We start from the raw sequence: 17196 nt of genomic DNA on the forward strand, positions 1-17196 counted from the left end.
GTAACAGTAATAAAAATCTTTTAACCCTTTGGATTTTATTCCCATCGTTGACCTGCATATTATACAATAACAAAATACCTAGAAATTCTGAAATGGGAAGTCTATTAAAATCAGAAGAAATTATTCATAATTCTTTTAATGTAATTAAAAGCATATTTGCCCCATGTACATGCACTGCACAGAGAAAATGAATGACATGACAGTTTTTAAATGTATTCAGCTAGTCTGATTTACTTATTTAAAGAATTAAGTCAGTCTTCCTATATTAAAAAAAAAAATTAGAATGTTTAAGATAACGGTTTCATAGTTCAGACTAATTGCCTGCATGATCTAGCATAAAGTGAATCATTATGCATGTGATAAAATGCAATCTGTATAAAGACACATGATTTTACTGTCCAGATTAAAGACCAGTAAGTTAGAATATTTAGAAACCAAAGCTTTTTATGTCATTAAAGAAGATTAGTACACTTCTACCAACACACCACCTTAACCTGATTTCTGCTTCAGAACTAAGGTATCAGATTAGATGTATGGGCTCCTTCCAAGCTTTCATAGAAAAACAAAACAAACAAAACAAACAGGGATTTTCCAATGAGGGAAAGCAAACAAGCCAAAAAAAAAAAAAAAAGACACCAAAAATATCTCTGCACCAAAACTTACTATTTTCTTATTTTATTTTTCTAGCAATAAAATAATTTCCCTTCTCTTTTGATCATTAAAAAACAAACTAAAAGCACGTCTCTTAGATTAGGTTGATCTTTTAGGTCTGCTTTTAAAGCACATCTTCACAATAAACGTTTGAAATACATTTCTATGTCTTTCATTCAGAAACAGAAAAATTGCATGCTCTTTTCATACTTGCATACAGGCTATCAGTGTAACAATGAAACAGAGTGCTTATTTCAGAAGGTGATAATAGAAGTCATAGCAAGAGCCATTAAGGAAATACATAAGTAATTTCCTTATGCTGCTGTTCCTCCTCATATAGGGTTTTATTCAAACCTCTCCAAACAGAACTATAGTTTGCTAATACAAATTGCATTTATTTATCTATTTAAAGTGCACAGACTTAAGAAGAAAAGCACAGGAAATGTCGTCATTATTTGGGATTTTAATGCTTCCATAAAACACATGGGTAGGCAAAGCACCTCACACGTAATCATCAGTTTCACAATGTGAAAATATGCTTAGCTTGTGCATTATATCAAATAAATGCAAAATATGCATTATATCAAATAAAGCCACACATGGAACGTACAGTTTCCATGCTCCTTGTAAAAATTCTAGTTTTGGCACCATATATGAAGTTTCCTTTTAATTTAACAGGGAAGTTAAAAAAAAAAAAAACAGCTGATTCGTACTTCCCATTGGATGCAACAATAGGAAATAAGAAAACAAGTAAATAAAAATGAAAATATCACCCACCCAGACACGTTAACTTGAAAATTCCATTGCTAAAGTGAAGCTGTGAGAAAGGAAAACTTGGTTCACTAAGTCCAATTGCAAAGGGCCAACATAAAGAAAATGATATGGTAATTTTCTGAACTGTAACTACATCTGAGTACTGAATCTGAGGAAAAACTGTTCGAGTGCTAAAATCTGAAGATTAACAATTTCAGGTATGTTAACTTTTGAGATGCATCCATTCAAATAAGTTTTGTAACATTTACCTGTATCCAAGCGCTTTACAGGGGACTCATCATCAACCTCAGAATCTCCACATGCACTCCTTGATCTTTTCCTTGGGTGCAGAAGTGTCTCCAACCTTGGAAGGACTACAGACAAAAAGGTTTTGGTCCCTAGCTGTGGAGAAGTTGGCTGGGTTTCAGTGTTCTTTGCAGACTTTTGGGGGCTTATACTTTTCGATTTGCAGAAGAGAATGGATGTACGTCTGTTTACATCAGTTGATGACTCAGCTACAGCAGAAACAGTCGACTCATTGAGATTACTGTCAAGTAAATGTTCTGGAGTGTGTCCATTTATTTCTTTCTGAATGGAAGTGCTATATAATTCATTATCAAATTTTACTCTTTTGTAAAGCTTACTCTGCTCTGGATTGAGTTCTACTGGTTTGAGGGTTGGTGGTTCTGAATTAGTCTCCAAGTTTGAAGGAAGAGGTAATGCATCTGATGGTTCAAGTTTAGGGGGAGATTTATCTCCTGAAAAAATTATAAATAGAGTGTGATTTTTGAAAACTTGTCGTTATAAAGTCTATTATAAAACTCACTATAAATGTGCAGCCCACCAAATAAATTGTTGTTTGGAAACAAAGCATAACATTTTAAAAACAATTCTTGTCTAGCAACAATCTGTCCTAGTTAGTAGTTCCTACTTTTATACTGGGAGTCTAACATGGATAGAAAAGTAGGTGTTTATAGTTGGTGTTAACAATTTACACCTGGATCAGTACTTCTTACTTCTCATGCAATTATGTTAGTTTCATTAACTAAAAACTAAGAAAACTACTTTTTTTTTTTTAATACCAAGTTGGGGTGGTGGATGATTATCTGTTAAATGCACTTACACTGCCATTCAAGTAAAATACTTGATATAATACATTTTACAAATTTTGTATATTCACCTTAACTGCCTAAGACAAGTTTTATCAGATAGACATTTAAAAAGTGGTATTTGTAACCTGATCTACTAGAGTAAGTTAAAATGTGATATAAAATTACAGAAAGGCAATTTCTGCAAAGCTGTTTACATTTGTGACCAGCAGATTCATTTGCAAAACAAACAACAAAGCATCCCCTAAGCCTTGCAGCTTTGACACTTGTTGACAAATACAGACTTGACAATGCAGACTTGATAGAAGAAGTCAGAAAAACCACCCTCTACCAATTTTCTTTCATCCCATTTTTTTCTCCCCTCATTATCCTTTCCCAGATTATTTAAATAATTCCACACTGGGAGAAGACAATGGAGATGTAAGTGTGAGCATGAACAACTAGTTTCAATTTTTCATCCCAAGTGATGGGAAAGAAAATATATATTCTACTGTTGCAACATTCCTAAATACAAGTAACAGGACTACCTCACCCGTCAACACAAAAAAGATGATATACCTTCAATAGCTTCATAGATGTTAAAATTTATAGCTTCCAAGAGAATCTTTTAAGATGTGAATTAATAATAAGATGCTTATTCTGTATGAATAACTGCATGAGACCAATGGAACATTTATGCTGTCAAATCAATTTTTAAAGTCTAGTTAATTTTCTATGTCACTTGATAAAAGACATAGAACAGCAAGGGTTTAAACCCTGTATCTGTAGTGAATTAAATACTATCTACGTATTGTTTTGGCTTAGCAATCTTTACTTTGAAATCAATAACTATAAATTAAAAATAAATAAAATAAAAAAATAACTAAAAAATAAAGCGTAGAAGAACTCTGCCCTATCATTTAAGGTTTAATTGAACAATAGCACAGTTCCTATTAAAAATATAGTGCTAAAATAGTGTGACTATGCTCACATCCTTTGAAGGCATGCAAGTATTAGAGTTGGTAAATAATATTTCTGGAGCACATTTAGAATGAAATTTAGGGTCAGATAAGCATATTTACAGTAGCACCAATTAAAAAAAAAAAGCCTGTAGTTTAGAATATCCAAGATCACTATTCTTTTTGAACAAATTCTATTTTTCTCACAATGAATTAGAAAAGATTCTCAAAAAGACTAAAGCACAGAAAAACACTTAATTTAGACACTGAAAACTAAATTTCACTGCATTATTCTGCCACCACATTTTTAACATAATCAGAAATTGAAAAACAGAATTGCCAGGGGTTAATTCACAGCTCTTCTAGAATCAGCTTCTGTAATCCTGGGCACAGGATTCTCGTGGCTACCTTCCTCATCTCTCTTTTTTAGATATTTGTTCTCTTTCCTCTAAGTATTTCAGAACCAAAACTTGAACTTGACTACTACTCTTCGCTGTAACAGCAATGCCAATCAACTCTGGATGATGATCTTTATAATTTTTAAACATATTGTTATATTGTTATATTCTTTATAATTTTTAAACATATTGTAAATTTAAGAAAACAGTTACTGCTCAGTTTTAGTCTATTATTTGCACAAGAGCTGCAAAAGTTAAAGGCTGAGTAATAAAAATGTTAAGCTACAAGTAATAAAAAGTTAGTGTATTTTTTATCTGACAAAGTACATTGTTAAATGACTATATCCAGAGGCATCATCACTTGAAGGAGATTTAAATAAATAAATAAAACAGCATTAAACATCTTAAGAATGTTTAACAGCTTCACAACGAGGTAAATCACATGCTGATCCAATTACAATTTTTCTACTGTTGTCGTTCAAATCTCAAGCACATTATGTTTGGAAACCACTCTTAGTCACAGTAAGAAACAAACACTAAGTTGCTGTTTGAATGGCAGTTAAGGACAGTCTTTTTATTCACTTCACAAAAATTTTGATACCATCAAGCTGCACAGGACTGTTTTATTTATTATCATGCTTCCACTTTCCCTTCCGCTCTTTCCTCCCACAATTCAGTAGTATTATGCCAAATGAAACATGCCTCTAACCCTCCTAAAGAAAAATAATTAGCTTTTTAGAGAAGAGCTGATTATAAAATAAAACCTCTCAATAACATTTTTTTTTTTTTTTTTTAAAGACTGGATTTGTTTGCTTCATTTAAAAATGAGCAATAAAGACCTCAGTAACTGTATTAAAAACAAAAGAATCAAATACAATATTGAACTGTAACAAAAAGTTGGGTCTTTCAATTATGTTGCTCTCACTGAAATCAATGGGAACTAGCCAACAGTTGATGTAGTTCTGAGACCAGTATTTCAAGGAGGAAGAGAGGCACAAGGGGAAGGGCTGGTTAGATTTAGCTGCCTTGGTTCTACAACATGAAGTTTGATCACTCCCATCAATAGTTAGCTTTATTAAAACAGAAAAGAAACAAATAAACAAACCCTACCCTCCACCCTCCCCAAAGAGCCTGCAGATCATAGAAAAGCTACAAATGACTGTACAAGAGCCAACATTTTCAACACGGTTGACTTAGGCTCACATGATCCCTAATACATATTTTGGCATTTAAGTGGATTTCTGGAAGTATGAACACATTTTCCACTCAGACAGTTGATTCCTTCTTGTATTACTACAGTGAAAAGAGGTTTTAACTAAAAGGATCATTCTCATATTGTACTTAAGTGGCTATTTATCCATTTAAAAATGAAACATTATATTCATTTATTACACTTTAATTCACGTGATTAGAGCAGCTGATTGAAGAAGTCCACAGTAGTACTAATTTAAACAAAATATAATTCTTACCTTCTTCTTCTCCATCCTGTTCTAGTGCTGCACTTTCTTCTTCAAAACTTCCAATACCTGATTCTATTTGAGGAACTTGGTTGTGTTGCTGACTTAATTTGTTGCGAATACTGCTGATTTCTTTCTTTAAAAGCTTTGCTCTTTTGCTCCTTGATCCACTGGATTTCATTGCACAGGTAAGATCAAGTTTTTCTAGCAACTCTCTCAGCTGTTCTTCCAAGGACATATGCACTCTGTTCGCAGGATTCAGTAATCTATCCACTGAAGTCAAAATATGTATAATTGAAAATGTGTTAGTGTTTCCCACATACTAACAGAAAAAAAAATAATCACGTGCTGAAATTGAAAACTTATCAAGAAGCTACTTAGATTAGTCTCAGTCGCTTTCCATTACCAGTAAAGAAATGCTGGCATGAATTCCAATTGTATAATGTTACTACAATTCTTCTTAATCTGAATTTTGTTCAAGAAATCTAAGCAGTTGAGCAAGGTCAGAAGGAATACAATTAACCTTTCCCACCCTATCAGGTAATTTCCTTCTTGTCAAAGAGCAGGGAGAGATTAGTTATAAAACTAGTGTTATTTTCTTTCACTGTCAACAACTCAGAGAACTGATGTGCATTTCTAAAGGAAGCTGTTTATTTCCCAGTATTACAAGTGTGCTTGATTTTTTTTAATTCAACGGATTATTTAAAAATATACTGAAGTTTACGCATGCTGGTAGTCATTTTCCACTATGTATGACCAGATACAACATATGGAAGATGATGCTGAACTTAAAACCTTTTTTCATGTATCTCTTTAAATTAGGCTTTAACATTGTTTTCCAGATTCTGATTTTGACAGTGCTTTCTAATGGCAGATCGAGTAAAAGAGAATCAACTGAAACTTTCAAACACTGTCTTTAGTGGAGAAAACAAATTCTAGTCAGTAGACTGAACAGCTACAGTTTTAAGCATTTGTATGGAGTTTACATACACCAAAAATGCGACAAGACAAAAATGTTCAAAAACAATCCAAAAACATCTTACCATCTTCCCAAGAGAAAGGCTGTGGTGACTCAAGTTTAGGCCGTTCAGGTAAGTGCATTCCAGTTTCATTATTATAACCAATTCCTTCGGCATCTCGTCTAGCTTGCCTGAGAACTACGCCTCCTTGATCTCTTAACCGCACTGCAGCTCTATAGAATATTGTATCTTTTGCATTGTATTTCATACAGTTATCTATGATAAGATTGAAGTCTTCTTCAAACTCACTGAGGTTTTTATAGCCTTGAGCATCTAACCGTTTTCGCATGGTAGAGAAATCCATAGGATGTTTTATGTGATCCAAATAGTCTGGAACCTTTGAATAAATATTTAAAACAACAACAAAAAAGGGTAAAACTATGATAAAATTTTCATATTATCGATAAGATAATATCAGCTACTAACTGATCTGCGTGTTTTAACATATTAACACCTCAGATCAAAAACTGCAAAATGTAGCATAGTTACATATCTTGATATTGTAAACATTTATACACCAGTAGAACAGTACATGTTACAAGACTTTGTAGCGTAAGTCTACTAACAGATGCTGAAACTACTTATAACATATACGTATGAAACACATAGTTCTAAAAATATGTGTATTTGTGTATAAATACATTTAGATTATGTATTATAAATATATTTTGATTATTGCACACGTACAATACATGCATACTGCATACACACATATATGTAAAAAACCACTTTACATATATATTTCTATACATGTATACATGGATATGCACGTATGCATACATACACACATGTATATATCGCCTATTTTCCCGGTAAATGAAAAACAATTTTACCTCCAAATAATAACATACTATCCATATTTCAATTTTTAAGACGCCCTTCAAATTTTCTTTATCAAAGAATCTTATAACAGAAGATCAGTATGTTGTCATCTTATTTGGCACATGTATTTGCTAAAAATTATTTTGGTATATGAACAGATTTTCATAGCAGCATAACTGAAGTTACCAGAATACAGATTAGAAAGTAATACTATTCGGTTGCAACACTGCATTCTGTGATGCCATGAATTGCTTCTACTTATGTTTAAGTATGACTTGGTCACACATAAGGAAAACCCTGGAAAAAAATAAGCTTAAAACATACCTCCTTAAGGTTCACTGGCTGAGCAAATATACGTGCAGAATCCTTTTCCTGCAGCTGATCCAGAACTGATCGCAGAAGTACAGTAAACGGAGTAAGCTGAAGTTCCATAGCAACTTGCTCAATCTTGACCTAAAGAAGTAATAATTACGTAATGAATTACTTTTTATTAAGATACTATTTTAATGTAAGTTGTCTTGCAGCAATAGTACTTTAGATATGAAAAACATTAAAAAACACTACTTCAACTTCAGCTGAAATAGAGAGTTTTCAAAAATAACACTTCTAGATCTTAATGCTACTTTCAGTATCATCAGTTGGCATGGGTCTAACACATGTTTTCAGCTGATAGCTTTATAAAAAAAAAAAATCACTCATCCCTTTGTTGTACACTCAATTTCAACTCTAGCTTCTCATCCTCTCAGAGCCCGTTTTTTTAATCTGTAATAACTGAATTTTGCTTCATTTTTAATCGTAATTATTTTCTATTAATAGTAATTCTTTTCTATAGAAGTTATTACATAAGAGATTCATATTTTTCCAACAAAAATAACAAGAATTTAAATGCAATTTATTTAAAGTTAATCTTCATTTGTAATGACATTTTCAAGATGCAAAAAGAGAACCTGAAGAACATTTACAGGCTATATAAACCCCAAACAAATGTAATTTTAAAGACTATGTCCTATACAGATTCCAAACATCATTTAAACAACCAGAATCTACATCTTCAAATACTTGGTCACCCTTCAGAATTGTCGTTATTTTTTCACAATATTAAAACTCCTCTACAGTTTATTTTCAGGACATTTCAAGAGTTATCAACACTGAAACAGTTTTGTTAAGGCAAAAATAAATTATTTATGACACATCTATGGTGTGGGTGCATACACATAAACAGACAAAGCACGTTTTACAAGAATAATTAAAGAGTCCTAAAGGCAAACTTGTTGCTTTCACAGTTTCATATAAAACATTCTCTTCCTGCAGTACTGCTTCCTCCCATCTCTTGTCCTAGCTATCTTAACCCTATAATGCTGTATGATTTAGATGCAGCTTTTTGGTTTTTGTGTTTTATGACAAACAAATAAAAGTGTTCCTCAATAAAGGGACCTATTGGGAAAATGTGATAATCAAATTTTATACATTTCTTCAGAAACCAATTAACTTTACAATGACTCGTTAAGTAACTTTACATATTTTAAACAGCTTGTGTGAGAGTGCATGCACAAACAGCACAGACTTTGCACTACAAAAACTGTGTGAGAATACTTAAATTATTTTTCCTTCAGAAGAGTTTCACCAAATTAAAAAGCAAAATTAAAGAAACATTTACCTGCTCTCTTTTTAACTTTTCACGCTTACGTATAAGTTCAATTAATAAACGTGCCCTTTCAAGATCATGGCGCAGCCTTTGCCAGTACTTCAATTTTTCCTTTAAGGCTTGCATTTCTTCATCATCTTCTCTCTAAGAAAAGAATCAATAATTTTCAGGAAGTGAAAACACTAATCTCTTTCTATAAGCTAGTTTTATGCAATTATATAGAAGTATTCACTGGAAAGAATAAACTTTTTTTTTTATATATACATATACATACTCAGTAATAAGCTTCATACTACAATTCTTAATTTTTTCAACTATCTAGCTGAAAGCAAAAATTGTAAAGCTGAAAAGGCCTATAATGAAGGTTATTTACATCAGAAAAAGCAATATAACAAATAGCAACCCAGCAAAAACTTGGTATTTTCACACCAAAATCCAAACCAGGAAAACTAGCCCTGAAGTGGTCAGTCACTTGATAACCCTTGTAGATCCCTCCCCACTAAACTATTGTATTGTATTCTATTCTAAGGATCACCAGCTTCTTCAGAAACATCACACAAGCCTGGTAGAAATGAACTCTTACTGTGCTCAACAGTCCACCTCCCCCACCCTCAGAAGAATCAGGAAACGCTTGTAAAAGCATCAAGATCATTCTGACTAGTGAGGACAGGAAATGAAAAGCAGATTGTCAAATAAAATACTAACTTCAAATGGTACTGAAGAAAAAAAAAAAAAAAAAAAAAAGATATCCAGTCATACAACCTGGATGACAATGCACTTTTAGGAAGAATTGTTTAAATAGTACTTAGTTGGATCTGTACACACAGAATAGAGCCTTTCCTCTTTGTTTTTACTATTTTTCATAAGAAAAATAAAGATATTGAAATAATACTACCTACAGTATTCAAAAGAGATTTATAAACTCAGAACTGTGGTAAAGAGTAGAAGTCCTGCTACTAGTACCAAGTGCACAGAAGAAACATGCTTTGGAGGATTATTACATTTTATGAGAATACTTTAATAAAGAATCTCATGAAAAGACCCACAGTTTTGTATGCTGGCCTGGAACTAGCATAATGCAATATACATTTGGTAATTTTTTTTTTTTTTTTTTTTTTTTTAAACTAAAACAAATAAGCAAATCATAAATAAATTCCGTAAGTTATAAGAAAGTAAAAGAGGATTAAGGAAAACAGGCTAAGCAGGTGAACAGTAACCACACATTACAAACTGTGACACTCATAGAGAAAACATCCCTAATAGAAGGTAATTATAAGTCCTTTAAATAAAGCTTGTGCAATTTTTCAGCCAAAAGGCACTAAAATTGAAAAAAAAAAAAAAAAAAAAAAAAAAAAAAAAAAAAAGGCTGTTTAAAAATATCTAATAGATCTGTGAGAAAGAAACCCATGGAAACTATGAAGATAGTTTTATTCAAATAAAACTTCTTAATAAGAAAAATCCGTAGTTGTTAACTAGCTCTGTATCCTGGTACAGCAATCTGGTAACAGCAATTTGTTCCCCTTTTCAAAATAACACAAAAAATACTGAAAACTGTAACTAGAACTTTCTACTTCCCTTTCCTAAGGTCTTTTACCACTGACAGTTATTTTGGTTTTCATTTCTTTAAAGAAGCTATGTCTTGAGTTAGACACCTAGTAACTGCTGAAGGTCAGAATATTTCTGAGTAAACTTTGATAGCAGTACAAATATTAGTACGCGCATTTTTAATTCCATAGAATTTCCAGAGACTCACTGAAATAGAAAATCTGCACTGACACTAATTGCTGTTCTTGTACACCCCTCCATCTCCAAGTCCAGATCCCACATGTGGAGAAACAACCTGTTGACTGACATATTTATACTTTTTTTCCCCATGGTATTACTGTTTTTGAGAGTCAAAATTCAGCTCTGGCCCTTGTCAAAAGTGGCAGTCCTACCCTTTTGCTTGCACTCATTCAATAGTCTGTTCTTTTGCCTAATGTAATTGCATAGTTCAGATTGGGGAACTGATTCTGCTGAAAGCTAAGACAACAAAACCATAGTAGTTTTAAGGTGTGTCAGGAAACCTAAATAGAGCAAGAAGAAAAGTAACTTTGTTGGAACAGGTCTGGTGTAGTTCATTTGGCTAAATCTAAAGGTGCAGCTGCACTTAAAAATATGTATTTATAAGATTTTTAAAAAACTAAACCACTTGTTTCACCTGCTACAGATATGTCTATGAGATAAATATAATATTTCATTCTCTAAGATAACCAGGTAGGTTTAAATGTGCCAATGTGACCCAAAGCATCTACAGCACCTTGTCTGCTTTTTTCTTGGGCATACATACACTATGTTCCCTCCTTGAAAGTCACTTGGGACTAGGGATTAATGGCAAACTTACAGTTTTGCATCACTTATGTGCAAAGTGATGTTGGCAGTTATACTAGCTGATACCAACTCTTTTTATACTTTATTAGATAACATATACCTTAATTAAATTAAAAGATACAGGCAAGTTGAAAAGAACTGTTGATGCACTGGCTTCCTGTATCTATCTACTGAAAACTTGGATAAAACAAGACCCTTTCAAAATTTTAATTTCTCAAAACCCTGCTGACAAGCACATTTTCTATTAACTTCCTGATAAAGAGTTCTTCCCTCCAAACCTTTATTTCCATAACAAAGCCAGAAAAAAACTTCTTGCTGACAACGTAAGACAAATTTAGAACAAAACTGATGCTTTACAGTGAACATAGTTCTTACCAAACACCAAAAGATGCATTATCCAGGAAAGCTAAAACTGATATTTATTAATATTGCGTGAAAACACTTCTAAGTCTACACACAGAACATACACCAATTGAGAACTCATCTTCAGCTCCATCTCTGACCATAATAAAGCACATCGTACCAAGTGGGCACACTGTCACTGTACCAGCAAATCACTCCTTATCCTGCATGTGAATATATGGGGACAGCCTCACTCCTTACAGGGACTGCAATTTAACAAGAGCCAAACAGGAATAGAATTACTGCTATAACACTGGATCTTGATTGATAGAGTTAGCTTTATTAAGATTGCCTGCTGCTATTCATATGCCAGCCAAAACCATTTTGTGACTGCAATTAGTGTTCTTACTGAAATCTTCACTGCACGTATAACCTTAACCAGCAGCACTTTCAACTTTTCCATTCTTTTTCCAAATAGCAGTTTTCAAACAACCTCTCTATAGCAGCAACAGCTATTCCACTTTAATTTCATGTTTTATTTTTATTCAAAAAGTTTCTAACTGCATGAAAATAATGGGGCTCTAAGTTTATTATTTCCAATATCTTTCCTGATTATGTAGGTGGAGAAAGAAGTGACAGCACAAACCATTCTTTCAGAGGGTTCCTTGCTCTTTCAGCTGGTGAAGTGCTACATAAAATCTTTTTTGTTTAGAACCATTTGTTGATAGATATCACCTTCAAAAGCCCAACATAACTAACCTCTAACACAGTCATTAAGAAGTAATTTTTAAATCATGGGAACACTTCTGCCAAATCTGTTCTACGAAACAAACATTGAGTAGGGATCACAAACACTTGACATCTTGAAATCAGTTTCGGGTTTTAATTCAGAATCCTGATCTTCACATTTCTGTTCAATTTAAATTAAAACCAAACAACAACAAAAAAACAGAACCACCTCTTCTGAATCTGTATTACACTGGCACTTATGTTCCTGTGACTGACTGAAAACCAGAGTTTTTGACATTTTGACCTCGAACCTAAAATCAGGTAAAAACATCTTTCTCATCCAGACCGAAATTAACAAAATCACGCTCACTTGCCCCACTTGACTGGCAAAAGTAATTTGCATCTCAAATTTCTGAGGAGTTTAATAAACAGCCATAGCTGTTTTTAATATATATATATATATTTTTTTTTTATATACAGCTATGGCTGTTAATTAAAGGCTTCATTATGGTTTGGCCTACACTTGAGTAATGAAGATGACTAATACATCTAATTCTTTGTAGTTATGACTACTCTAAAAGGTATTATAAATACCTCTAGATGATGTTACAGAGAAGACAGTGTCACACACAGGGCACTTGCTACTCACTGAGCAGCACTACCTACATGTTTATCATCAAACAGGTCAATTTAAAACTCAACTTTGCTTGAAAGTTGCATTTTATTTTCAAAAGATGAAGTCCAATTCAATTGTAATTTTTAAGAATAAAGCTTAGCAAGTTCTCCAATTTTTACAAAAGCAACAGTTTCCAATTATTTAGAAAATATTTTCATTATTTACTTAGTTTAAAATAGCATTTTTCTAATTCTGTAATTTGAAAAAGAAATGAAGTAGTGTTTATACAGGAGTGCAAACATGTAAAGGCATTTTAATCAGCTCCAATCCAAGGTCTACATTTGTAATATTTAATGTTTGATCATAATCCTTTTGTTGTGGTAGTCATTATTTAAATCTTTACAGATGTTGCAGTTCTGATGGAACAGAACACACCATCTCAATAGCAGAAGCACTTCTCAATTACCAACTAGTAAATAAATGTTTTTCAGACACCATAACTATAGTTTAAGTCTGTGCTTCCACACGAGTCTTGGACTTTTTTGCTTGTTTTTATTTATTTTAAGGACTCAAGTTCACTTAATATTTTGTTGATGTTGCTTTGATGCCCACTATCTGAATAATTAATTTGAGCTATTATCAGGTTAACTGTCAGACACTACTTTGTAGAATAAAAGCTTCTATTACAGAATTAAAGGATTAATCAAAAGAATAAATAGTATAAAAAGGGAACAATATCGAAACATACAAAAGATAACTTTGAACGTAAATTGGCCACTTGTTTAATTCCACATGAAAGGAATAAGGGCATCTCTCCTGTGAGGAAAGGCTGAGCGAGCTGGGACTTTTCAGCCTGGAGAAAAGAATGCTGGGGGGAACTTATCAATATATACACATATCTGAAGGGATGGTGCAAAGAGAGTGGAGCCAAGCTCTTTTCAGTGGTGCCAGGACAAGTGGCAATGAGCACACAGCAGGCTCCATCTGAACATCAGGAGGCACTTCTGTGTTGTGTGGGTGATGGAGCGCTGGCACATGCTGCCCAGGGAGGCTGTGGATCTCCCTCCTTGGAAATCTTTGGAAGCCACACGGATGTGGTCCTGGGCAGCCTACTCTGGGTGGCCCTGCTTGAGAAGGGTGTGGCCTCCAGAAGTCCCTTCCAAACTCAGATATTCTCTTAACTGATGATTAGTAGTTTTATGTACAAAAACATAAAAATAATAAAATAAATGCACACAAAAAGGACAGATCAGTAAGGTAGGAAGGAATGCCGAGTATTATTTTTGTGACTATACCAATTCACGATTGATCAACAAATAGCAGCGTAATACAAATGAAATTAATAGCTAAGCTACAAAGGGGGAAAATTTTCAATTTAATTCAAATAAATGATAGTAATATACAAAGTTTTTAAAGTTATAGAACACATTCTGAAGATCTCGAGGTTACTTTACAGTAACAATGCCACTGGAAATCAAACATCTGAAGAATGGAGAGAACTCAGAACTGATATTATCAGTTCATTTTAAAAGGTAACTGGAATGCAGGAAGAATTTTCACATCATGTTTCACAGCGCTTCAAGGACTATTACATGGATCCAGGTATGGAATACAAAAAAAAAAGTTTTAGTTACTTTCAAAGTTACTCAGTGCCTTGAAACCAGACAACAGAAGACCTGCCTAAACCTCTAATGTTGCTAAAGTTGTTCATATTACAAAAATGAGAAGCAGAATAGAACTGCTTTATGATTGTGATACAAATCTGCATTGAATGTTTTTCTGTGTTTTTTTTTTTTTTTTTTTACAAATTTTAACTGGTAAATGCATACAGCTTAAATAAATCAAAGTTGTTTAAAGATAGGTTGAATTTAACTAGAATAAAATATAAGCATGAATTTATGCCTGCCTATAACTCCACTGAATTGTGTCAAAAGTAAAACTAAAAGTTGCATCATCAGGCCTTTGAACTTCATCCACATCTTGTTCTTTCTTTTATTATTACCAAACAATGTGGACAATAAGGTTCTTACTTGAACACAGAACTCATATGATGTTTAACCTTTTACTCTGTAAAAGTTCATGTTTTTTGTTTATTTTGTTGGTTTTTTTTTTAGTTATGCATGTCAAAGAAGAAATCTGTTTTCCATCTGTTAATGGATGGACTAACTCATGGCACATTGATGAATGATTTCTAAAAAAACACAAATCTAAATCAATAATACTAGATAGTTTTGTTGAATATTTTGTGAAACATTTAGGCAAATAAAAGATTACCCTGTGCGAATATTTTTTCAGATTTCACAAGTAAAAAGAGTTAAATAAAAAGAGTTAAACATGACTTGAATTTGAAACTGTACATTAAAAGTAAGGTAAAGCTTTTACTCAATGCTGAAAAAGAGAAAGTTTTTACTTGGTGCTATGTTTCCTGATTAATTCTTTTACTCTTTAAAATAAGACTTTCTGATTTCTTTTTCTAAGTAAAAAATTATGTCACCTACCTGTTGTGTGTTTCTTTGTGACTGTAAACTGGACTGCAGCCTTCTCAACAGAGGAACACCATTCCTAGACAGCCTTTTAAGCAACCAGTAACTGTGCACTCGTTCAACAAACTGCTTCTTCCGCTGAATGGCCACCTGATTCATAATCTTATTTAATCTAAAATATGGAAAAACTGATATTGTATTTTTTCCAGCAAAGCATAAAACATATTTGTTTAAGGAAATTTAACATCAGGTATATATATATATATATATGTATGAATGCATACTGTACCAACAGCAGTGCATTGTATCACCACATTTTTCTTTCAATTACATCACTTTCAGCACAGTTATCTCTCAACAGTATATTACAATCAGAAATACAGCATCAAGCAGATGTATTTAACAGATATGTTAAGGTACTTTAATGCTAACTGATCCTTAAGGACATCAATTTTTTTCATGATCATTAGTTTTCTCAAGAACAATTCCAGATTAAGGCTGATAATAAAACTTAATGTACATTTTAGAATAAATTTCCTTCTGAAAACAAAACAGAAAGCTTTAAAACCCTACTGAAGTTTTTGTATCACTTGTTGCATGTTTAATATTATCTTCACACAGAATGAATAATTTGTTTCAAAGACAATACATCTACAAAATTTGAACATAAAAACATGTGAATACTCTCTGTACTTGTCAATAGAACTTGTATTATTGATCTACTGATATGAATCTTTTGGCAAATAAAGGGAAGAAAAAGAAACGTTAAACAGCTAAACACTTATGATTTTTACACGATGCATATGAAAACATCCACACAGAAAAGCTGCAACAGGGGATGATAAAAAGTCAAGCAAAGTATCTTGATTAAATAAACAGCATTTTCTCCAAACTCTGTTTAACACACAAATATTGCTCACATTGCACTTTCCTAGAATCTAACATGCACAACTACCTCAAGTGCTATTTTTTAAAATAATGACAAACTTGCCTGTTAAAACAACAGGAGTCTTGCAAAACATGACATAAACAGCTCAACATTTACAAATATAAGTTCCTTTGAAACAGATCTTCAACGCTGTGCCTACAACATTTTGAATTCACAGTGCAAAAGTACAAAACCTTGATGGTTGTAGAAGTTTTTGTCTTTCTTTGATATTGCAGGGATTTGTGGCTGATGGCAGCCCTTGCAAAATTAACACCAGGTGTCCCAATATACCAACCACCTGCACTGTCAGAAGGGTTGTTCATTCAGTTGGGTGAGTCAGAGAGAGGAAAGAATTTCCCAGAGCTGGATGCAAGACAGAGTTACAGAAAGGATAATATGAATGAACAAAAATCTGTTTGTTCTCCAGGCAGTATACTACTACCTGTAGAAAAACTCTACAATGCATAGCACTAGATCTGTCAAAGACTGTCCAATTAAATTTAATAACAAAATAGGCAAAAAAAAAGTCAAGAGGCATCCATACCATGTACCAAACAGTACCATGAAGCATTTAAATAAAAATTCTGAACACTTACATATTGTTTTTTTGTAGCTTTTTCCCTTTTAGTATTATGAATAAAGCAGTTTCTCAGCTAAATGATAGAAGTAGTCAAATACATAAAATATAAAGTTATGAGTAGTCCTTTAGTAAAATTATTTTTAAGAATGCTTTGGAAGCTTGAACAGTATTCTTCAAACAAACATGCATGCGAGTCTACCCAGAGGCCATTTATCCCTGGTTGTTTTTTCTTGGCTACATAAAAGGTAAGATGCAATAGGTCTACTCAAGATTATGCTACATGTAGCTACAGAGCTTTCAATCATCATAGGGTACAGGCATAGCAAACACAGGTCTTGAAAATACAGTCCCACTTT

General features: G+C 32.9%; 1 protein-coding gene across 3 annotated transcripts in view; it reads right to left on the reverse strand.

Annotated features, from left to right (window-relative positions):
- The window catches only part of BRD1 (bromodomain containing 1), a 59205-nt gene that overhangs the window by 25146 nt on the left and 16863 nt on the right, over positions 1 to 17196 (reverse strand). Inside the window, exons 3-8 of one of the 3 annotated variants that reach the window (XM_032183575.1) lie at positions 15348 to 15504; positions 8805 to 8936; positions 7472 to 7600; positions 6350 to 6662; positions 5319 to 5579; positions 1674 to 2162 (exon numbers count right to left, since the gene is read on the reverse strand). In XM_032183575.1, coding sequence (XP_032039466.1) covers positions 1674 to 2162; positions 5319 to 5579; positions 6350 to 6662; positions 7472 to 7600; positions 8805 to 8936; positions 15348 to 15504 — 1481 coding nt within the window. The remainder of the gene's footprint in view (positions 1 to 1673; positions 2163 to 5318; positions 5580 to 6349; positions 6663 to 7471; positions 7601 to 8804; positions 8937 to 15347; positions 15505 to 17196) is intronic. The other 2 variants (XM_032183586.1, XM_032183595.1) reach the window with 2 other exon arrangements.

Source organism: Aythya fuligula, chromosome 1 (assembly GCF_009819795.1).
Source record: "Aythya fuligula isolate bAytFul2 chromosome 1, bAytFul2.pri, whole genome shotgun sequence".
NCBI classification, from domain to species: Eukaryota; Metazoa; Chordata; class Aves; order Anseriformes; family Anatidae; genus Aythya; species Aythya fuligula.